Source organism: Phycodurus eques, chromosome 5 (assembly GCF_024500275.1).
Source record: "Phycodurus eques isolate BA_2022a chromosome 5, UOR_Pequ_1.1, whole genome shotgun sequence".
Classification (NCBI taxonomy): domain Eukaryota; kingdom Metazoa; phylum Chordata; class Actinopteri; order Syngnathiformes; family Syngnathidae; genus Phycodurus; species Phycodurus eques.
This window is the reverse complement of record NC_084529.1, coordinates 9,040,488-9,065,373: the sequence shown is the minus strand read 5'-3', so window position 1 is coordinate 9,065,373 and position 24,886 is coordinate 9,040,488. Positions and strand designations below refer to the sequence as shown.

Genomic DNA, 24,886 nt, shown 5'->3' with positions numbered 1-24,886 from the left:
TGCTCCCGGACCCCTTGGTAATAAGGGCTGTTCGGTCCCTGTATGACAGGTGTCAGCGCTTGAGCTTGACTCCGCCAAGGCAGCCCTTTGTCACTGATTCTGTTCATTAGCTATATGGACAGAATTTCTAGGCTGTTGAGTGGGTCCGGTTTGGTGACATCACTATGACGTCCCTGCGTTTTGCAGCTGATGTGGTTCTAATGGCTTCATTAAGACATGATCTTCAACTCTCACTGGGGTGGTTTGCAGTCGAATGTGTAGCGGCTGGTATGAAAATCAGCACCTCCAAATATGAGGCCATGGTACTCTGTCAGAAAAGGGTGGAGTGCTCTCTCCGGGTCTGGGGAAGAGATCCTACCTCAAGTGGAGGAGTTCAAGTATCTCAGGGTCTTGTTCACGAGTTGAGGGAAGACTGGAGGGGGAGATCAACAGACAGATTGGTCTGCACTAATGCAGACTCTGTATCAGGTCTGTCGTGGTTAAGAAGGACCTGAGCCGAAAGGCGAAGCTCTCTATGTACCTATTTATGTTCCTACACTCACCCATTGTCGCAAGCTGTGGATCGTCACCGAAAGAAGTTCACGGATACAAGCGGCCGAAAAGAGTTTCCTCCGCAGGGTGAGATGCTTGGTCACCCGGGACGGGCTCAGAGTCGAGCTGCTGCTCCTCTGCATAGAGAGGAGCCAGACGAGGTGGCACAGGCATCTGGTTAGGATGCCTCCCTGGTGAAGTGTTCAAGACACATCCCACTGGGAGCAGGCCCTGGGTACGACCCAGGACACGCTGGAGAGACTACGTCTCTCGGCTGGCCTGGTAGCGCCAAGTCACCCCCGCGCAAGAGCTGAATGAAGTGACTGGGGAGAGGAAAGTCTGGGCTTCCCTGCTTGAGCTGTTGCCCCCCTTGACCCGACCTGAGATAAGTGGCAGAAAATGGATGGGCTACACAATATTGGGAAAAAATGCAATTTTCTGTAACCCTGCGACATATATTGCAATGTTAAAAAATACAGGTAACGTGAAAATCTAGAAAAAGTATATGGTGTAATTTGTATGAAGACTACCTGTATTTATGATGTTATATCTCCCTCCCTCTCTCTCTCTCTCTGAGCCATAAGAAATGGATCACAATAGTGAAGGCGTAGTTGAAGTTGTTGGAAACAGTAAAGAGTCTGCTGGCAAAGACATCGGCTGCTTACAAAACACTTGGTGTGTGGTCGAGTTCAGAACAAACGAGCTACAAGAAATTACTTCCTGTTCGGTTGTTGTTGTTGAAATTAATGATTCAAAGAATGATTTGAGAAGACGTGATCATGATTTTTATCTTTTTTTAGTTCCTCGTGTACAAACGTGCACAGCTAGCGTCCGCGGACTAGTGTATAAGTGGCTTGCAGTGAGTACATTACAAGAATGTACCCTATAATATCAATGCATAATTTCATCAATGTCCTTGGGAAATGGTTAAACATGGTTCCACTGTGTCAATTCTCGTCAATGCTTCATGTTCTTATGTTTGCTGAGACTCTATGACCAGGTTTCAAATTTGACTCACCCTGTGCTTTTTGAGATTCGCCGCAGCCATTCTGGTACGCTTTAAAGCTCCTGTATCTGCACTGGTACTATCTTTACATTCCCATTCTCGCTTGAAATTTGTTTGTACTGTATCTTTTTTTTAGCTTCCTTTTGTACTGTATGCTAAATCCAAGGGATTCATCGCGTGCAGCACCGAGTAGGCTGTGGGCTCGCGCTTGGCCTGCATTCTTGAGACTTGTCCATTCCCGCTTAAGTTGGGGGTCTTTTGGGAATTTAAACAGGCGAATGCTCTCTCCAGTCACGTTGGAACATCCCACATTACAGCTGATCCCTCTCATCTTCCCTTTAAATCCAGTGTAGTATTGAGCACTAGCCCAGCCAGACATGTAGTCATTTCTCTTCATGCAGTTATACTGTAGTCATGAAAACAATACTAACACAATTTGTTTTTCATCAGTCATAACAACAACAACATGGATTAGTCTATATTTGAGTGCACTAGTTTAAGCATAACCCATTAAGTACAGCTGAAGTTTGTCACTTCAATGTCGTGACTCTCCCCCCTCCCTCTGTGTTATCTGTTGTGACATGCATTCGTTCACTGTGAAGAGAGATACAGTAAATACAGGCGTGTAATTGTTTCCCGTGTCCTCATTATTAGTTATGCAAAAAATAGGTATACAACACTGTGGGCTGCTCTTTGTGTGTTGTTTGGGCTATAATTTACCGTAACATCGGTGCTAATCTTATTTGCATGTCCAAACAGGCCCCTCTTCTTGTCACTCATTAAATTACAATTGATTGACTGCATATCAGTACACCAACATTATGCAGGACCCTGCAATGTGACTATTGCGCACACGTACATTGCGATGACGCTGTAAATTGAGCAGCCCTAATCAAGCTTTAAATGAGTTCATGAAAATTGATGGTGCATCGCCCATGTGTCTTCATAGTGCAATAGAAATACTCTATATTTAATAATTTATTGTTAGAATTTTTTTTTGCATGCAATTTAATGTAATATGTAACTGTCTTCTAGACCACTCTGCAAAATTTGTCGGAGGACATCCTCGCCGTGATGGATAATAAAAACCCTTCCATAAAGCAGCAAGCCTCTCTGTTTTTGGCCCGCTCCTTCAGACACTGCACACAGGCTACGCTGCCCAAGAGTGTACTCAAACCATTCTGTGCTGCCCTAGTAAAGGTACACGTGTGCATATTGCATGAAGAAGGAAAATAAATCTGAACCGTTCATCATCTGTACTTGTCTTACTCCATCAGCAAGTGAATGACTCTGCTCCAGAGGTGCGTGATGCTGCCTTTGAAGCTGTGGCGACAGCCATGAAAGTAGTGGGCGAGAAGGCTGTGAACCCCTACCTTGCTGATTTGGATAAACTAAAACTTGACAAGGTGAAATATGATCAGTCTGATTGATAGAAAGCTCCTTGCTCAGTTGCGTGACCCCATAGCTTGTCACTTACTGTTGTTCTGTGTTGTTTGTTCATAGCTAAAAGAATGTGCTGATAAAGTTGAACTCCCAGGAGGGAAGAAGGGTGCAGGAGGGGGAGGAGCTGTAGACAAGAAGCCAGCAGCTAAAGCCCAATCCAAATCCTCTGCCCCACCCAAGAAGACCCCAGGTGCAGCCTCCAGCAAGGTAGCAGTTCAACTGTTTCATAGTTAAAATAATCTCTGGATCATGTAGTATGGCTTCATCTTAAATCACTACAGTGAGATATTACTGACAAACTATATTTGACAACAATGTAGGTTTGTCGATATTGTAAATTGTTCTTTGGTCTGCTATAAATGTTTAAGCGATGTGACAAACAATGTTTTATGCCAAATTTATCATAAAGGGAACATTTGCAATTTACAAAAGTTTTTTTTTTTGTCATATTTGTTGAAACTGTTATTATGACCTGACAGTAGTACATAAAAGGATCTTGGCGATTAATTGAAATTTAATCATGATTCTGGCGTCTCACGATCATAAAAATGTTATTATCGAAGAAAAATGATGGTGCCGCGGCGCGAATTGTGTACGCAAGTTCCTGCGTTGTAAACGCACCCTGAACGCACACGGTGTTGCTTGTAACGAGGGTGTGACGCATGTTCTGCCCTCCCTGAATGTGCTTTAAGCTGTTTATTTTATTTTTTGTGTGTGTCCTTTTTGGCTGTTAGGTCAAGCAGAATGGAGGCTCTGTATCCCTTTTATGCTGGAACGGTTTTACTGTGTCACAGTTGAGTTTTTAAGCTGCCGCTGTGGTTTCTTAGTATTATAATTATTTATTGTGAATCAGAGTCGATCAATCGAACAGAAAAAAGTTTCTAGAGGGGAGTGAGAAAAGAAGACAAAAGAGAGAGCACTAATTGTAAACAAGATGAGAAAAGTAAATCATTGCATATCTCGAACAATGAAACATTAGATACGAGTGTTCACAGTTTCAACAAATATTAGTGTTTTACTTATTTTTTGGGAAATTGAAAACTTCCCCCTTTAAGTAAAATACATAATACGAGAACTAAATCTATCCAGATTATATCCCTTCTTAGCTGTATGAAGTTAACTGCCTGTAAATTGTGAAAATCTTTTGTAGCAGTCTGCTGGTCCACCAAAGAAAGGCAAAACGGTCTCTGCTGCCAGTGGGAAACCCAAAAAGAACACAGAGAATAAAGACTTAACAGAAAGCGAACTGTCGGTAAGTCTACTAACACTTCTAGGGCTTTCTGGCAATCCATGGCCATAGCATCTTTTATTGTCATTGTCTAGTAACAACCTGATAGTCCAGTTTTTCAGGTGTTTGAATTGTAATTGATCTGATTTTCTGTATTCTTGTGGCTAAATATCCAATGACATTACATTACTATTAGGGATGGAACTGTTTTTGAAAACTGTCAAAACTGTTCGGTTAAACTGTTTCGGTTCGGTCTGCGGTTCGGTAATTTTTTTCCCTCATTTTACTAATGTCGCGAAGCAGTGAGGGAATCAGAGGGCAGCGCTAATACAAGCCAAAATGGCGGCGCGTATGGTTGCGGTGGTGTGTATAAGGTGCGTTTAGAAATACTATCTGACACCCCAACGCAGGGCTCGAGACTGCGTTCAACTGCGTTTGTTGTTGAGACACTGTTGCACTTTGACCCTCCTCAGTGACGTCCTTTTGCATTTTTGTTTCAGGTTGAGGTATGTGAAGAGCAAGCGGCCGACGTACTTCCTGCATCCTGTCTTCAACAGCTGGACTCTGCGAATTGGAAGGAGAGACTCGCCAGTATGGAGGAATTTCAGAGGGTAGTCTCTTTGTTTCATTTAGGGGATCCTCACATTTTTAAAATTAATCAATCATGTTTACCACAGACACACAAAAAGGACTTAAAACCATCATTAAGTCCTGTGGTTAATCATTATTTATTTTGAAGCCTTTTGTAGCCTGGAAGAAAAGGTGATAAGCCACAATGGTGGAAGGAACGTTGATTGATGATTAATATTTCTTTCTAGGCTGTTGAGACTATGGATAAGATGGCGATGCCATGCCAGGCCTTAGTCAAGATGTTGGCCAAGAAACCAGGCTGGAAGGAGACAAACTTCCAGGTAACTTTTTTTTTATTATGTTGACTAGAATTGGTTTTGAATATAAATTAAATTATTCAACCTGTTAAAATGATTCACCATTTATATTATCTAGTCTTATGTGATTTAAATTCATCGCAGTGTATTTGCCTGTTCTTTCTTAAGGTCATGCAGATGAAGCTACACATTGTGGCCATTATCGCCCAGAGGGGGCAGTTTTCAAAGAGGTCAGCCTCAGTGGTTTTGGATGGTTTGGTGGATAAGGTTGGCGACGTCAAATGTGGTTCAAATGCCAAGGAGGGAATGACTGCTATTGGTGAGGCCTGCTCGCTACCATGGACTGCTGAACAGGTTTTTACCTTTAAAGCTCTCTAATCGTCTTTTCCGATGTAGAGCTTTCGATGTTAAGGCAAGGCAAGGTGACCTCAACAAAATATTTGCGGCTTAGAAGCACGTGTACCTTAGGTAAAAGGTTTCCATTTCCAACATGTTGATAAATCCGTGCTTTTCAACCAATAAATGGGCACCTTGCTTTGGCAATGTTCAGTGTGATTGACTGTGATTGTCTGCCTTTCCCTGGGCTTCGTTCATGCCAAAATGTGAAAATGGTGCCGCTCTCTTTGTTTCGTAGCTGGAAGTAACTCGTTACTGTATATTTTTAAGAAGAAAAAAAAGGCTATGTTTACACTGCTGGGTGAAACCCAATTCATATTTTTTTTGTTTGGAAATGCGGCTTCTGCTGTGGACGGAACACCCATGCGCACAACTGCAGGCGACGTGTTTACGGAAGTAAATGCGGTTCCTTGGAGAGATCTCGTCATTTTTGTGGCGTGTCTGTTTGGTCGAAAAATTTTGACGTTTGATGACTTAAATATCGGATGCGGACCCCCTGAACGTCCATACTGCACTTGCGTCGGATACATATGATTTCTATCCACATATTAAAGAGGCCTGGGTTGGATATAAAAAAATCCGAGTTGTACTGTTCACATGAAAAAGTCCGATGCATGTCACATTGGGGGGAAAAAAAATGGGAATTGACCTGCAGTGTGTATATAGCCATAGTCGCTAGTGGACTCAGGGAAAACTTGCGAAATCTATCAACCAAATTGCTCAATTGGCTAAAATAACTTTCCCTTTGTAAAGTAGCTTCTCTTTGTTTGCAGCCATTCTGTTAGTATAAGCTGTGCATGTCAGCAGAAACGCAACTTCAACTACATAATAATAAATACATAATTATCCTGACAAATTCTAATTCATTGATTGATTAAGCACCCGGCTGCAGTGGTCAAGACAGGTCACAGCAATTGCAAACGCCTCAGCAGAGCGACATTAATTTACAATGGAAGTGACCGCGGGACTCCTAACTGTATAATTCGTCTGGGTTACCTGGGACTCCTCTTGCCGTCGGACCAAGTGACTAAGTCTGAAAGTTTCACAAGTTTTAATGATGTAATAATATGATATTGATGATTTTATGACAATCCGAACGTAACGTCGACCGCTGCTACAAAACGATAGCTTACTTTCACAACTTCGTTCATTAAAAGATGTACAACTTTCCACCTTAATCACTTTTTTCTCAACTTCGTCGTAGTTTACGCTTCATAAAGTGCCACACATTTTCAATGGGAGACAGGTCTGGACTGCAGGCAGGCCAGTCTAGTACTAGTACTAGACTGACTCTACTACTAGTACTAGTCTAGTACTCGTTTACTACGAAGCCACGCTGTTGTAACATGTGCAGGATGTGGTTTGGCATTGTCTTGCTGAAATAAGCAGGGGCGTCCACAAAAAAGACGTTGCTTGGATGGCAGCATATGTTTCTCCAAAACCTGTATGTAGCTTTCAGCATTAATGGTGACTTCACAGACGTGTAATCTACCCATGCCATTGGCACTAACACAGCCCCAAACCATCACAGATGCTGGCTTTTGAACTTTGGGTCCATAAAAGTCCGGATGGTTCTTTTCCTGTTTGGCTCGGAGGACACGACGTCCCGCAATTTCCAAAAACATTTTGAAATGTGGACTCGTTGGACGACAGAACACTTTTCCACTTTGCAACAGTCGATCTTACATGAGCTCAGGCCCAGAGAAGCCGGCGGTGTTTCTGGATGTTGTTGATAAATGGCTTTTGGTTTGCATAGTAGAGTTTCAAGTTGCACTAACGGATGTAGCGCCGAACTGTATTTACTGACATTGGTTTTCTGAAGTGTTTCTGAGCTCATGTGGTGATATCCTTTACACATTGATGTCGGTTTTTCAGAATCAGAATCAGAATCATCTTTATTTGCCAAGTATGTCCAAAACACACAAGGAATTTGTCTCCGGTAGCTGGAGCCGCTCGAGTACAACAGACAGTCAATTTACAGAACACTTTGGGGACATAAAGACATTGACAAAAAACAATTGTGCAAAAAGATGCAGAGTCCTCTAGCACTTGGAGCAGTTCGAATGACTAATATTGCAATAGTCCGGTGCAATGACCATTGTGCAAAGGGCGCTGAGACTTCAAGGAGTGTATGCGGTTTAAAGTGACGAGTAGTGCGATCATCTGGGACAATGTTGGTTGTGCAAATGTTACAGATACTCCTCAATCAGTGTGCAAATGGAGCAGATGCTACTCTGGCATGAGTGGCCAGTATATGCAAATAGTGCAGCATGGCGAGACAACTACAGTGAGTGCACGAGTAATACATAATTGGCCCCACAGAAATGTGACAACAAACTCATGTCCAAACATTTCCAGCTTGTTGTAATGGAATTATAGGTTAGGTGTTTAAGAAGTTGATCGCAAGAGGGAAGAAGCTGTTGGAATGTCTACTAGTTCTAGTTTGCGTTGATCGGTAGCGCCTACCTGAGGGAAGGAGCTGGAAGAGCTGGTGACCGGGGTGCAGACGGTCCGAGAGGATTTTGCACGGCCTTGTCTTAGTTCTGGCAGCGTGCAAGTCCTCAATGGTGGGTAGGGGGGTACCGACAATCCTTTCAGCAGTTTTGATTGTCCTTTGCAGTCGGAGTTTGTCCTTTTTGTAGCAGCACCAAACCAGACTGTGATGGAAGAACACAGGACTGATTCGATGACCGCTGTGTAGAACTGTCTCAGCAGCTCCGGTGGCAGGCCATGCTTTCTCAGAAGCCGCAGGAAGTACATCCTCTGCTGGGCCTTTTTGAGGACGGAGTTGATGTTGGTCGCCCACTTCAGGTCCTGAGAGATTGTAATTCCCAGGAACTTGAAGGTCTTGACTGTTGACACAAGGCAGCTGGACAACGTGAGGGGCAGCTGTGGCGAAGGATGCCTCTTGAAGTCCACGATCATCTCTACCGTCTTGAGCGTGTTCAGCTCCAGGTTGTGTCGGCCGCACCACAGCTCCAGCCGCTCCGCTTCCTGTCGATATGCAGACTCGTCACCGTCCTTGATGAGGCCGATGACAGTGGTGTCATCTGCAAACTTCAGGAGCTTGACAGTCGGGTTCGCTGAGGTGCAGTCGTTCGTGTAGAGAGAGAAGAGCAGCGGAGAGAGGACACAACCTTGGGGCGCCCCAGTGCTGATGCTGCGTGTGGATGAGGTGGCCTCCCCCAGCCTGACCTGCTGTGTCCTGCCCGTCAGAAAGCTGTAAATCCACTGGCAGGTGAGACGCTGAGCTCGAGAAGCTTGGTTGAAAGGAGTTCAGGGATGATGGTGTTGACGAACAGGATCCTCGCGTAGGTCCCTGCACTGTCGAGGTGTTCTAGGATGAACTGCAGTCCCATGTTGACTGCATCATCCGCAGACCTGTTCGCTTGGTAGGCAAACTGCAGGGGGTCCAGCAGGGGACCTGTGACACTCTTGAGGTGGTCCAGCACGAGACGTTCAAAGGACTTCATGACCACAGATGTCAAAGCGACAGGCCTGTAGTCATTCAGACCAGAGATTGCAGGTTTCTTGGGGACTGGAATGATGGTGGAGCGTTTGAAACAGGATGGAACTTCGCACATTTCCAAAGATCTGTTGAAGATCTGAGTGAAGACTGGAGTGAGCTGGTCCGCGCAGACTTTGAGGCAGGATGGGGACACATGGTCCGGTCCTGCCGCTTTGTTAATCTTCTGTTGTTTGAAGATGCGTCTCACATCCTGTTCATGGATGGTTAACGCAGAAGTCAGAGGTGTGGTTGCAGTCGCGGGTGTGGCCGGGTGGGTGTGTGGAGAGAAACTGTCCTTTTCAAATCTGCAGTAGAAGGTATTCAAGTCGTTGGCTAGTGTGCTATTGTTCTCAGCTTGGGGGGATCGTCGCTTGTAATTCGTCGGCGATTGGAATGCATGCCAGACTGATTTAGAGTCGTTCGCGCTAAACTGTTTTTCCAACTTTGCTGCATAGATCCTCTTTGCAATGTTAATTTCTTTAGTAAGCTGGTTTCTAGCTCGATTATACAGGGCCCTGTCCCCGCTCTGATATGAATCTTCCTTAGCTTGGCGAAGCTGCTAAGTTTAGCAGTGAACCACGGCTTGTTGTTGTTGAATGTCCGAAATGATTTTGTTGGTACACAAACCTCTTCACAGAAACTGATATAGGATGTGACAGTGTCCGTATATTCATCCAGGCTGCCAGCTGAATTTTCAAAGACACTCCAGTCTGTGCAGTCTAAACAGCTTTGAAGTTCCATCTTGGCTTCATTGGTCCACTTTTTGACTGTTTTCAATGTAGGCTTCGCACATTTAAGTTCTTGCTTGTACGTCGGTATTAAGTGAATTAAGCAGTGATCAGACGAGCCCAGGGCTGCACGAGGTATAGCACGGTATGCGTTTTTTACCGTATTGTAGCAGTGGTCTAAAGTATTATTTTCCCTGGTAGGACAGTCGATGTGCTGGTTGTATTTATGGAGTTCGTGGTTGAGTTTAGCTTTGTTAAAGTCCCCGAGAATAATGAGGGGTGAGTCCGGGTGTTTTTTTTTCAATTTCGTTGACTTGTTCGGCGAGCGTTAGCAATGCGGCGTTCGTGTTAGCTTGAGGTGTAATATAGACTCCAGCCAGAATAAACGATGCAAACTCACGTGGCGAGTAGAATGGTTTACAGTTCAAAAACAGCGACTCCAAATGCGGGCTGCAGTGTGTGCTGAGCACCGTGACGTCCGTACACCATTTTTCGTTGATATGGAGGCATATCCCGCCGCCCTTTGTTTTCCCCGATGATTCCATGTCGCGGTCCGCTCGATGAATGTTGAAGCCGGGAAGCATGACGGCGCCATTGGCTACAGCGTCGCAAAGCCAGGTCTCTGTGAAGCACATGGCCGCGGAACGTCCGAAGTCTTTACTGGTCTTTAACAGAAGATGAAGCTTGTCCATTTTGTTGGGTAGAGAGCGTACATTCGCGAGGTGGATCGACGGGAACGCCAATCTGTGTCCTCTCTTGCGGAGTTTCACCTGAATGCCGGCTCGTTTCCCTCTGTGGGGCCGCTTCCGCCTCCATGCGCCGAAAACTGCGGACGCCGCTCCGGTGAGTAACTCGGGGAAAAAACTGAGCGGATTTTCGAAAGCTGGTGACAGAAAGTCCGGAGTAGCCTCCTTGATGGTTAGCAGGTCTTCCCTTGTGTAAGTGAGTCGTGTAAGGTCTCCAAAGACGGACGAAAAACACAAAAACAAAGACAATACTAGAGAGCGCCGTTACCGAGGCGACCACACTGGTAGGCGCCATCATCTCGTAGTGGAGTAGTTTTTCATGCAGTGCTGCCTGAGGGATCGAAGGTCACGGGCATTTAATGCATCATCTCTGCATCTTTTTGCACAATTGTTTTTTGTCAATGTCTTTATGTCCCCAAAGTGTTCTGTAAATTGACTGTTTGTTATACTAGAGCGGCTCCAACTACCGGAGACAAATTCCTTGTGTGTTTTGGACATACTTGGCAAATAAAGATGATTCTGATTCTGATGTTGGTTTTCGGCCTTGCCGCTTACATGCAGTGATTTCTCCAGATTCTCTGAACCTTTTGATGATGATATGGACCGTAGATGATGAAATCCCGAAATTGTACGTTGAGGAACATTCTCCTTAAACTGTTCGACTATTTTCTCACACACTTGTTCCCAAAGAAGTGAACCTGGCCCCATCTTTGCTTGTGAAGGACTCAGCAATTCAGGGAAGCTCCTTTTATACCCAATCATGGCACCCACCTGTTCCCAATTAGCCTGTTCACCTGTGGGATGTTCCAAACAGGTGTTTGATGAGCATTCCTCAACTTTCTCAGTCTTTTTTGCCACCTGTCCCAGCTTTTTCGGAACATGTTGCAGCCATAAAATTCTAAGTTAATGATTATTTGCTAAAAACAATCAAGTTTATCAGTTTTAACATTAAATATCTTGTCTTTGTAGTGTATTCAATTAAATATAGGTTGAACATGATTTGCAAATCATTGTATTCTGTTTTTATTTGTTTAACACAAGGTCCCAACTTCATTGGAATGGGAGTTGTATATCAGGGTCCATTTTATCGAGGTTCCACTGTATTTTGACTGCAAAACGTGTGAAATTATGATTTGGTAGTTTCATTGCTTATTAGTGTATATATAGTAGATATAGTCGAAGTTGTTTTTTTGGCAAGTGACCATGGTATAAGTGGGTTAATGCCCTTCGAGGTCAAGTGTACGTCATGGTTAATGCCCGATGAGGTGTACAATGATCGAGGTTTAAGTGACTTCATGGAACCGCTGCGTGTCGCTTCACGCATCCATGTCGCCCATTAATCCCTGATCATTGTACACCTTGTCGGGCATTAAACATGACGTATACTCGTCCGATCTCATCAGGCTCTACACCAGGAGTGTCAAACTGATTTTTGTCGAGGGCCACATTGCCATTTCAATTTCCCTCAGAGGGCCATTATCACAGTGAAACCATACCTCATATTATTTTATATACGCAACAAATTGAGGGATAACTAGTTTGAAAATCACAAGGATAATAGTTTGTAAAACTATTGATCAAGTTACTGTAAAAAGAGGATTGGTAGCAGAAAAATGCCATATCTCAACATTGTTGTTCATTACATGACCATTTTTAATTTTTTTTCAGATTTTAGCAAGAATCATGGAAGTTGACGCACATGATTTCCTTTTGCGGGCCACATAAAATGATGCGTTTTGCACCCATGCTCTGCACTAACTTTGGCACAAGTAGCACTCCTGCAACCAACATTTTCAATTATTTGGATGCACCATTTTTTGAGGAGGTACATCATGACCATGGCATACCATAGTTTCGTATGAAGTAAAGATTGAAAGTGACTTGAGATATTTGCAAAATATGTTACTGTAAACAAGAAGTTTGTCCACAATAAGAAATAGGAGGAAAAACAGGTCAATTAAAAAAAGAATAGAAAAACAAAGCCTTTACTTTTTGTTGATCATTGGTGCGACTCAGAGAGCTGCTCACCCTCTTCCCCCTGGAAAACAACTTAATTTTGAGCATTACCACAGCTATATGATTGACATACATTTAAAAATGACTGCATAAGTGTACGACCACCATATAATAGTAACATTATTCACACTATTTTGAAAGTTGACTGCCAAAAGAAATCAATTTACCTATTTAAAATCATAGTCCCAACCAGAGCATAGATAAATTATTCCTACTACAATTATTGCACTTTATTTTAATGATAGTTTGTTTTCCTATACAATCCTCTTTTTAAGGAGTCTGGGCTTTTTAACTTTGCACATACAGCACAGGACTCAAAGTTAACTAATGGCAAGTGCCCTAAAACGTTTGCTTGCCTCTGACAAACTTCAACTTGCCCTGTTTGGTCATGGGCACTCAAATGTTTGCTATATATCACGGTTCGGTTTTATCGCGGTATTAATCTCAGTTTTGTCGGAAGGTTGACAGTTCAGGTGGGGCGAAGAGGTAAAATTAGGAATACTGAAAAACGTCTTTCTTGCTCGCCAAATCCATCTCAATAGGCTTTAGTAGTTTGTTTCCGCCCAGGTTTTTGTGAAAAGGACATCTTCACATCCTATATTCTTGCACTTCTATCCCCGTCCATCCAATGTGTACATTTGTATACAGTGCTTCCAAAATGCTATTTTTCCTGTAACAATAATCATGCTATGCTCCCAATAACAAAACTGTCCATTGAGAAATTTTCTTTTCAGTACTTTTAACAGAAGGTCTTTTTAAATTTTATTTATTATTATTTTTTTTTTATAAAGTTCTAACATTTGAAATTGCTGCTATTCCAACATTAACAATTACTGCCTACTAACTGATTTATTCAAATCAAGCAGAAAGGCAAGAACACTCTTAAAGGCAACGCAGGTTTAGAAACAGCCAAGTAACAAATAAAATAATCACGAGCTTTCCCGGTGTCGGCCGCCGCGAGTCAGGATGCTGGCTTCACGAACCGGAGGTCCACGGCAACCGATCCCGGCCCATTGGTCTGTGTTTGCTGGGACAGAGGTTGGCGTGAACAGCAATGTGCCTCTATCTCGCCCAGTCGATTGTGAAGCGATGCTCTGACAGGCGTAGTACGCCCTACAAGTAACGCTAACGCACTTCTCTCAACGCTACGGTCACGCAGGGCTGTTGGCCAGTCAGTGTATTTCTTTAGACGCACACACATGGTCACATGGGTTATGCATCCAACGAGGAAGTGAAGTGCTGTAGCAGTCTGGCTAAGTGGCTGGGCTTTGTATAGATGGCACAAATCTACATTTTAAGCACAACTGCTAATGTTTTTATGCCGAGACAAGGCCCCGACGATATCATTGCACTTATAATTTCGCAACATTGTGACACCCCGACCTACGACAATTTATTTCGTACGCTTTCCTGATCGGGAATGTTGTATGTTTTGCTAGCTTGTCCGTAAATCTTTTTGACTTGCCACGGGCAATCGGGAATCAGTAAACTTCGAGCCCTACAGTGTCTTCATACAGTCCCTTCAAAAAGTATTGCAGCGACAAGGTCAATTCTTTTGTTTTTGTTGTATACTGAAGACATTTTTTCAATATTTAACTTTAGATAGATGGATAGAGATGTGTTGGCTTCATAACAAAGGTATTATAAACTTTGCAAATGACTTTGTGTTTGTAATGAGTGAAATAAAAACGACAGATAAATTAAGCAGGCAATCTTAGCAGTTAGCGGTATGAGTTGAAGGCTCACACTTGTCATTGAATATATTGTAATGATGTGCCGAGTCTTCGAGGTGTATGTAGAGTAATGGAGAGGGTGTTTCGAGGCTTGCTTCATTTAGCCGTGGACCAGGAAGTGATGACGTCCGAAGCCTCGCTGCCCGGCTGTACCACATGACCGATTCGGGAAACCCTTAAGGGTTTGCCGCCAGGTTTGACAGCAATCTAAACCCCTCATGCAGGCTCCATTCAAAATGTGTGCGTGTGCGCAGTCAGCTCAGTTTGGATAAAGACTGTATAGTTTATATAGGCTAATAGAGTTTGAGGAGTGTTTCAAACTCTGCTGAATTATTATTATTATTATACTGACTGAATTATTATTATTAGCTTGGACAGTATAGCGACTCACTCCTCGGAATCTTTGGAAAGAGGCTGCTGCCCGCGAACCCAGCAGCCAGGTCTAAAGGCCGATCGATTGGTGCACTTGACTCTCAACCTGGGGTACGGTGGTCGCATGGGTTCGAACCCCAAGCAGGACCGCACCGCATAAGGAGATATTACCTTTTCTGATCAAAAATTGCATTTTCCACAGTTTATTTTAATTATGGGGAAAGTATTTGTTTTCACAGAAAGCAGGGTAAAATAAAACCTCACTGGGAGAGGATAAATTACTGTCCCTGAATTTTAAAATCTTGCTCTTGAATGAATCACATAACACAAAAATTATGATAAACTGTTATTTCTAAATAAGCACTTTCAAAGTCCTCTGCCCTTTGAAGCCCATCCCATTTCCCCCAAGTGACAGAAAAACATTATACAAACTGCCAGTGATGATGAACATTTTAAGCACACAGAATACGTTCAAAAATAATATATTTTACACTTTATGCTGGGAAATTACTTGGTCAAACATTGTTTTGTAATACAGTCATTCACAAGCGCCAAAAAGACACAAAAATGCAACGAAGCACATACTGTATGTGGTAAAGATACAGCTCCCTGTGATTTTGCACATGTCCAACAGGTGGTTTTGTGTGCAATGAAGCATCAAGACCAGAAGTCAAACCAATGCCTGAAGTGTTACATTGCTTCATGAAGCTTCATCTCAGTATATTATACTGTAAGTAGCGGGCAGCGCCAATATAGGAACTTGGATGCCACTGGCCAGACACAATAGTGTACTGGCCTGTCTGTGGCATGCTTATGGATGTGCATGTACACTACGGTGCTGTTGAATATAGCGTGTCCGCTTTGGATGAAGCAGTCAGTTATGTTACAGCAGGCAGCCAATCATATTGCAATGCGTCACTTTTAACTCAAATGGAATTTATAACAATGATTGACAACAGCTCTCTCTCTCTCTCTCTCTCTCTCTCTCTCTCTCTCTCTCTCTCTCGACTCTCTCTCTCTCTCTTTCTCTCTGAGAGCGTGCAGGAGGGGGAGATTGCAGTGGGGGGAAAAAGGCAACTTTCAACCATGAAAAACATAAAATCACTCAAATTTGACAAGATGAAATGTTTAATTGCACAAGCTGAAACAAAGGTCGCAAATGCAACCAATTTGGTCGCAGTCTCGAGCCCTGCTCATAATGGTTAGATCTAAATTCTCTGACAACTGGCTCATAAATTCCAAATATAAAGACTGGTTGGTGAAGTATCACTTGTTATTCTCCCAATGATTTCCTGGAAATTAGTTGGCAACATAATGGCATATAATGAATCAGAATGATACAGATTTATTCACTCAAATGTCAGAAATTATTTTATTTTTACCGAAAAGTCTGGAAATTTGGGTCTGGAAAAGTATTAAATTTTGTAGTCTCAAATGTTTAGTAACCCTGTGTTCAGGTTACTGTTGAAATGGTTTTGGTAACTTAAAAATGCTTCCAATATCATTATTACATGTGATAATTTAAAATTTTGGTGCAAATTTTAGCAAGAGTCATAGAAGTTAACAGACATGATTTGCTTTTGTGGTCCACATAAAATTATTATTATTTTTTTTTTTTTACAGGTTGTGTCTTTGGCGTTTGCACAAAAGAACCCCAAGAACCAGGCAGAGACTCTCAACTGGCTGGCAAATGCCATGCAGGAGTTTGGCTTTGCTGGGTAATTAACATTTATCATCTCTTTGTATACATGAATATTTGTGATATGCACCTTAGACAATTCTGACTATTAAATTGACAGAACTGTAGAAAGTGAAGAATCTTTAGCCAGGGTAAAGTGAGAGAGAAAAAAACTCAAGAAATCTGACATTTAACCTCTCCTCAGTATCAATGTGAAAGGTTTTATCAACAATGTGAAGACGGCCTTAGGAGCTACTAACCCACCTGTTAGGACAGCGGCAATTACCCTGCTAGGGGTTATGTATCTCTACATGGGAGCGCCACTCCGCATGTTCTTTGAGGATGAGAAACCAGCTCTCCTGTCACAAATAGATGCAACGTTTGAGAAGGTAATTATTTTTGTTATGCTCACAATAGTAACCATCCTTTTCTGTTCCTGTTAAAAAGTGAACCATGCAAACTATCATCTTTGTTATTTGCCTTATAGATGCAAGGTCAGTCACATCCAGCTCCAACAAGATTTACCAAGAAGACTGGGAATGAGGATGAGTGTGACAATGGAGAGGAGCAAGACGTGGATGTTGGAGGACAGGACATAATGGACTTACTGCCCAGAATGGAGATTAGGTGACTAGTACTAAAAATTTAAGTTTGCAATTTTGAAGCAGTGCAAATAGTAGTACAGAAATAACTTTAATCTGACAAAAGTAATAAATTATGTTTTGAAAATTAACAAATGAAAACCAGGCATTGCTTTTGAATTGTGGTTCAGCAGAATTATTAAAAAATAAAAAACTCAAAACAGGTTTGGACAAAAATGTCCAAACAAAAATCACTGCAATCAAATGATTTTTGAAACTTTCTATGAGACTTCTGCACCTCTCTGGTATTTTAGCCCGTTCTTCATGAGCAAACAGTTCCAGTTGTGTCAGGTTTGAAGACTGCTTTCTCCAGACGGCATTTTTCAGCTCCTTCCGTTGACATTCAATAGGATTTAAATCAGCGCTCATAGAAGGCCACTTCAGAATAGTCCAGTGTTTTGCTCTTAGCCATTCTTCTGTGTTTTCGGTCATTATCCTGTTGCAAGACCCATGACCTGTGAATGAGACCAAGTTTCCTGACACATGTGCAACACATTTCTCTGTTGAATACATTGAGAGTCAGTTTCATCATCATTCAAGACTGGCTGTGCCAGCAGAATTTGCAAAGCAGCCCCAGAACATAACCAAGCCTCTTCCATGTTTCACAGTAGGCACAGTGCTCTTTTCTTGATATGCTTCATTTTTCTATATGTGAACATAGAGGTGATGTGCCTTGTCAAAAAGTTCCAGTTTTGTCTCGTCTGTGCATAGGACATTATCCCAGAAGCTTTGTGGCTTGTCAAAATGCAGTTCAGCAAATTCTAGTCTCGCTTTTTAAAATTTATTTTCAACAGTGGTGTCCTCCTTGGTCATCTCCCATTAAGTACACTTGGGCTCAAACAAAGGTGGATGGTGGGGTCTGACACTGATGAACCTTGACCTTGGAGTTCACCTTTAATTTCTTTGGAGGTTGTTCTGGGCTCTTTTGTTACCATTTGTATCTTTCGTCTCTTCAATTTGTCATGAACATGGAAGGTGGGGTGAATGCGGAAAGAGGCATGGATCTTAAGGCGTACCGCACATGGAATTACCACAGCTACAATCTCATAGGGGCCAATGAAATGGAGGGACAGTTTTTTGGATTCTACCTTGAGTGATAGATGCTTTGTACTGAGCCACACTTTCTGACCAACCATGCAAGCGGGCGCAGGGATGCGGCGACGGTTGGCTTGTACCTGAGACATGGCAGAGGACCAGAGAAGGGCAGCGCGGGCCTGCTTCCAGACCCACATACACCGGAGTACCGTTGTATGTGGGCCTGCACTGAAGGGACTGCAAGCTCATGCTCCTGCGATGGGAACAGTGGAGGTTGGTAGCCTAAGGAGCATTGAAAAGGGGACATGGCCAAGGAGGTGCTGGGCAGCGAATTATGGCCATACTCAACCCAGGCAAGGTGGGTGCTCCATGAAGCGGGACGAGACTGGGATATGCAACGGAGCGCAGTCTCCAGCTGTTGATTGGTGAGCTCACATTGCCGGTTAGTCTGAGGATGATAGCCAGAGGATAGACTAACACCTATACCAAGTGCTGTACAAAATGCTCTCCAAACCTCCAAGGTGAATTGGGGGGCCCCTGTCAGAGACTATATCAGATGGGATGCCATGCAGGCGGAAAACGTGCTGGACTAACAGGTCGGCAGTCTCCTTGGCAGATGGAAGCTTGGAAAGTGCCAGGAAGTGTGTTGCTTTGGAAAACCTTTCCACCACAGTGAGAATGACTGTGTTCGCATTTGACGGGAGAAGCCCAGAAACGAAGTCCACGGTGATGTGCGACTGAGGGCGTCTGGGAATGGGAAGCGGATGCAGTAAACCAGAGCTTGGTTTAGAGGATGTCTTATTTTGAGCACATAGTGTGCATGCAGAGACAAAGGACGTGGCGTGGCAGAGGACCGGCGAAGGGCATCATCTTCTATGGTGGGCCACCAGAAGCGTTGACGGAGGAAGGCCAATGTTCTGCGGATTCCAGGGTAACGGGTAAGTCGCGATGTATGGGGCCCACTGTAGCACCTGGGGCGGACCGAATCAGGGACAAACGGGAAGTTCCGGGGCCCCCCACCAGGATCAGCTTGTTCTTCCTGGGCCTCCTTTACCAGCGTTTCTATTTCTAATGTGATTGAGCCCAGAAAGCAACGGGGAGACAAGATGGGATCTGGATCATTCTTGACACACACTGAGGCGAACTGGCGGGACAGGGCATCCGCCTTGGTGATCTGGGCCCCTGGGTGGTAGGACAAGGTAAAGGTGAACCGGTCAAAAAACAATACCCACCTGTCTTGGCGGGAGCTCAGCCTCTTAGCAGAGCGGATGTATTCCAAATTCATGTGGTCGGTCCACACGATGAATGGGTGTTCGGCGCCTTCCAGGAAATGCCGCCATTCCTCCAACGCCATCTTCACTGCCAAGAGCTCCCGGTCTCCAATCCAATAATTTTTCTCCGCCTGAGACAACTTGCGAGAAAAGAAGGGTGGACCTTACCATCAGTCTGGGATCGCTGAGACAGCACTGCACCAACCCCCGCCTCTGATGCATCGAAGTCAACTATGAACTACCTCTGTGGATCCGGATGAACGAGGATAGGAGCTAAGGAAAAAAGTTTCTTTAGCTCATAGAAGGCCATGTCGGCCTTCTCAGACCATTGGAAGGACGTTAGGGTTGATGGGAGTGCAGCGGAGGGTGCTGCCACCAGACTGTAGTTCCGAATGAACCGCTGGTAGAAGTTGGCGAAGCCAAGGAATCGCTGCAGCGCCTTTCTTGTGGACGGCCACTCAGTGACTGCAGCTACGTTGCCTAGGTCCATTTGAAGCTGCCCCTCAGCAATGACTTAATCCAAAAAGGTGGTCTTTGGAACATGGAACTCACACTTTTCCGCTTTAACAAAGAACTTGTTCTCAAGGAGTCTCTGAAGTACTTGTCAAACATGTCGTTCGTGATCTGCGACGGAACGGGAGAAAACCAGGATGTCATCAAGGTACACAAAAACACTTTTTCTGATCATGTCACACAGGACGTCATTGACTAGTGCCTGGAAGACAGCAGGGGCATTGGTCAGGCCGAAAGGCATTACGAGGTACTCCTAGTGCCCTATATGGGTGTTAAATGCTGTCTTCCACTCGTCTCCCTCCTAAATGCGGACAAGGTGGTAGGCCTGGCGCAGATCCAACTTGGTGAAAACTGTTGCCCCATGAAGGGGGGAAAAGGCAGATTCAATCAGGGGCAAGGGGTACTTTTTCTTAATGGTGATGTTATTAAGGCCACGATAGTCCACACATGGACGGAGGGTCTTGTCTTTTTTGTCCACAAAAAAGAAGCCTGCCCCCAAGAAGAGGAGGGCCGGATAATACCTGCGGCCAATGACTCGCTGATGTAGGTTTCCATGGCCTCCCGCTCTGGACGAGAGATTAAAAAGACGGTTGCTAGGTAGCGGTGCAACAGGCTGTAGTTCAGTAGCGCAATTGTAAGGCCTATGTGGTGGTAGAGAGCTGGCATGGTGTTTGCTGAATACTGGAGCTAGGTCATGGTCAATTGAGGGGACACCTGATAGGTCAGGGGATTTACTCCGACTTCGGCCAGTTGGCGGCACCGCAGCAGATCGATTACAGAAATTGCTCCAAGAGGTGATCTTGGGCCCGGTCCAGTCGATGCTGGGGTTATGGAGCCTCAGCCAAGGCAAGCCAAGCACGATTGGAACTTGAAGACAAGGGAAAACATGAAAACTTAAAAGTCTCAAGATGGTCACCTGATAGCTTGAGGGAAACGGGAGCATTCTCTTGCTGGATATGGGTGATCAGCCGCCCATCAAGTGCAGTGGCATTCTTGGGAGTGGTCAGAGGCTGTAGATTAATTCCCATCTGTTTAACTAGGCGGTGGGCAATCAGATTCTCGTCAGCTCCGGAGTCTACTAGGGCTAAAACGGGCAGATGGCAGGCGAGACGGTGAGTTGGAGAAGCTTGGAGGAAAGGAGTTCAGGGATGATGGTGTTGAACGCTGAGCTGAAGTCCACGAACAGGATCCTCGCATAGGTCCCTGCACTGTCGAGGTGTTCTAGGATGAAGTGCAGTCCCCTGCAGACCTGTTCGCTCAATAGGCAAACTGCAGGGGGGCCAGCAGGAGACCTGTGACGCTCTTGAAGTGGTCCAGCACGAGACGTTCAAAGGACTTCATGACCACAGATGTCAAGGCGACAGGCCTGTAGTCATTTAGACCCGAGATTGTAGGTTTCTTGGGGACTGGAATGATGGTGGAGCGTTTGAAACAGCATGGTACTTCGCACAGTTCCAGAGATCTATTGAAGATCTGTGTGAAGACTGGAGCGACCTTGTCCGCGCAGACTTTGGGGCAGGATGGGGACACATGGTCTGGGCCTGCCGTTTTGTTAATCTTTTGTTGTTTGACGATGCGTCTCACATCCTGTTCGTGGATGGTTAACCCAGAAGTGTGATTGTGATCGGTGGTGCAGCTGGGTGGGTGTGGCGTGTGAAAGTGTCCTTTTCAAATCTGCAGTAGAAGGTATTCAAGTCGTTGGCTAGTGTGTTATTGTTCTCAGCTTGGGTTGATCGTCGCTTGTAATTGGTCAGCGATTGGAATGCATGCCAGACTGATTTAGAGTCGTTAGCGCTAAACTGTTTTTCAAACTTTGCTGCATAGTTTCTCTTTCCAATGTTAATTTCTTTAGTCAGCTGGTTTCTAGCTTGATTATATTATACTGTACTAAAAATACCCCGAAAACCTACATTGTTTTATATATAACAAAGCTCATACTGTTCCATTTGGCAGGGTCTTTGTGCCTTTGGATTATTTTGACACTTTGTGACATTTAGAATGTCAGAAAATGAATAAAACTAATATTGTTTCACCCGATTTCGATCAGCTGAATATCTGGGTCGATCATGTGATTGGATCGGGACATCCCAAATAATTTTCTAATCTCCTGAGACAATTCACTCCTTCGCTTCCTTTGGTCCATGTTTAGTGTGGTACACGTGACCAAACAGCACAGTGATTACTTTTCACCCTTTAAGTAGGCGGACTGACTGATTATGATGTTTATTGTGAGGTTTATTAGAGGACACATCTTGTTTGAACATGTACCTGAGGTCAAACTATTTTAAATTTTTTCTCAGGCTACCATTTTTGTCCATGTCTTTTTCGAGTTTTTTTTTTTTTTTTTTTTATAAAATAAGTAATTCTGTCGAACCGCAATGCAAAACAGTCTGATTTTCATTGATTAATTTTAATTAGATTAGATTAAAGTTATTTCTGTGACCACTGTGGGTTTTTCTTTCATTAACAGAGCGGTACAAACAGTTTTATCTACGTTAATATATCTGATATTCACAACTTGGAAGACAACATTCTCAGTTTAAATACACCCACTTTTATGTGATCAGAAGTATTGTAATATGTGACCGGTGAGCCCTTAATATAGTGATTCTTCAAACAATAAATAGCCTATAGTTGAGTTTTGTCAGTGAATTTTAGAGTTTTATTACTGAGCTATAACCAAGGATGAAAACCAGAGAGAAAAAGAAACCAGAACCATTTCAAAAACACAGCTAGCAGATACAAAACACTTATTAGCAAGAAGACTAGAAAGCCCAGGCTGGAATTTGCCAAAAGGTTCAGAGATGGGCCACAAAAATGCTTGGATGTCATTAAATGGACTGATAAGACAAAGATTAACCTTTACACAAGTAATGGAAAGGCTAAAGTTGGGAGAAAGAAAAGGACTGTTAAAGATCGCGAACAAAAATCCTCATCTCGTGAAACAATGAAGATAATTGCATGGCTGCTTCTGGGATGGATGCACTAAGGGTCAATCCCACTTCTACCCCTTAGGCCCCCCCCTTCGTCTTAGACCTTGGTTTTGCGCATTCATGAGAACGAAGGGGAAAGACTAAGACAAAGGGGAAGGGCTAAAGGGGTTGAAACAAAGTGTGTTCGGGGAGCTCACTTGAAAGTGAGTGGTATGGGACAGGCGAAGAGGTTCTATACAAGATGGCGGAACGGACAAGGAAGTACATAAATGTAAGTGAACAAAATTATTATTCATACTAATGACAGTCATGTTTTTATCAACGTAAATATAAACCGTTTTTTGAATTATTGGTTAAACGGCTCATTATGACTTGCGCGTATCTCTAGTCTACCGTCAGACTGGTGACAAATTCTCAGCAAAAGCGCTTCTCTACAATATGCAAAAACGACGAAACTGAAGCAAACATTTTTTACACCTTTCCAGTTAAAATGTAGATACTGTATTAAAATGTTATGTTCTTAACGTTAGATTTCTTATTTGTTTGATTTCTTACATACATATTTTAAAATTTTCAAATAAAATCTGCAATACCTAAATGTAAATAATCACATTACTACCATATATGGAAATGTTCCCAAATGTCACCTATGTAAATAAGTGTCTCTGTGATAGTTGCATCCTTATGTTTTACTGCAATGCTGCAAATGAGCTGCGTGAGTGATATTCATTGTTCCTGTGACAGTGACAGTTGTTTTCTATTCTGTTCTGTTTGAGAGTTTCTTTTTTGTGTGTTTACAAATGTTTGTTTTGTGATGGTTGTTGTTGGCGTTATTTATTGGCTGACGTTAGGCCATAGTCAAAATATGTTCCTTCTATAAAAATGTTAAAGATAAAATATAGAAATGTATGTACCGTGTCACATGGTAGCAAACATAATCAATTTGACACATTTAAAAACTGCACAAACAAACACATTAAAATAAAGGCAAGTTATAAAAATCGTAACATTCATTTGACACAAGATGGCATCTTGGAAATGTAAACAATTTTTGCGTCTGCCTACTACACAGCCAGCAGGGGGTGTGGGATGTGTCTCCCAATTCCCATGGCCATTTTATCCCTTCATCTTGGCCCTTCAAATTGAAGGGCGAAGTGGAAGGGGTAAGACAAAGGGGAAGGGCTAAGGGGTAGAATTGGGATTGGCCCTAATGTTCATTGGCGTAACACATGAATGAGGGAGCAAATAACTGAAGTCTGCAGAAACATTTTGTCTGCCAATTTAAAGATAAATACATCCATCCATCCATCCATTTTCTACCGCTTATCCGGGTCGGGTCGCGGGGGCAGTAGCTTTAGCAGGGACGCCCAGACTTCCCTCTCCCCAGCCACTTCATCCAGCTCTTCCGGAGGGATCCCAAGGCGTTCCCAGGCCAGCCGAAGGACGTAGTCTCTCCAGCGTGACCTGGGTCGTCCACGGGCTCTCCTCCCGGTGGGACGTGCCCGGAACACTTCACCAGGGAGGCGTCCGAATCAGATGCCCCAGCCACCTCATCTGGCTCCTCTCAATGCGGAGGAGCAGCGGCTCTACTCTGAGATCCTCCCGGATGACCGAGCTACTCACCCTATCTCTAAGGGAGAGCCCGGACACCCTGCGGAGGAAACTCATTTCGGCCGCTTGTATCCGGGATCTCGTTCTTTCGCTCAAACTCTCACTGGAGCAGTTCGCAGCAGAGTGTGAAGCGGCTGGGATGAGAATCAGCACCTCCAAATCTGAGACCATGGTCCTCAGTCGGAAAAGGGTGGCATGCCCTCTCCAGGTCGGGGATGAGATCCTGCCCCAAGTGGAGGAGTTCAAGTATCTTGGGGTCTTGTTCACGAGTGAGGGAAGAATGGAACGGGAGATCGACAGACGGATCGGTGCAGCGTCTGCAGTGATGCGGACTTTGTATCGGTCCGTTGTGGTAAACTTACTGCCGGATATGCGGACCAAACTCTGTCTCCGGTCGTACAGGGACCGAACAGCCCGTATCAGGGGGTTCGGTACCCCATACTCCTGAAGCACCCTCCACAGGACTCCCCGAGGGACACGGTCGAACGCCTTCTCCAAGTCCACAAAACACATGTAGAGTGGTTGGGCGAACTCCCATGCACCCTCGAGGACCCTGCCGAGGGTGTAGAGCTGGTCCACTGTTCCACGGCCAGGACGAAAACCACACTGC

At 44.0% G+C, this 24,886-nt stretch overlaps 1 protein-coding gene across 4 annotated transcripts in view; it reads left to right on the top strand.

The window, feature by feature from the left end:
- Window positions 1–24,886, top strand: part of ckap5 (cytoskeleton associated protein 5) — a 111,041-nt gene that overhangs the window by 30,796 nt on the left and 55,359 nt on the right. For 3 of the 4 annotated variants that reach the window (XM_061677396.1, XM_061677395.1, XM_061677393.1), the window contains exons 11-20: window positions 2,573–2,737; window positions 2,815–2,943; window positions 3,041–3,187; window positions 4,131–4,232; window positions 4,709–4,819; window positions 5,027–5,119; window positions 5,264–5,449; window positions 16,218–16,312; window positions 16,478–16,661; window positions 16,760–16,899. In XM_061677396.1, the coding sequence (XP_061533380.1) occupies window positions 2,573–2,737; window positions 2,815–2,943; window positions 3,041–3,187; window positions 4,131–4,232; window positions 4,709–4,819; window positions 5,027–5,119; window positions 5,264–5,449; window positions 16,218–16,312; window positions 16,478–16,661; window positions 16,760–16,899 (1,352 nt within the window). The remainder of the gene's footprint in view (window positions 1–2,572; window positions 2,738–2,814; window positions 2,944–3,040; window positions 3,188–4,130; window positions 4,233–4,708; window positions 4,820–5,026; window positions 5,120–5,263; window positions 5,450–16,217; window positions 16,313–16,477; window positions 16,662–16,759; window positions 16,900–24,886) is intronic. The other variant, XM_061677394.1, reaches the window with a different exon arrangement.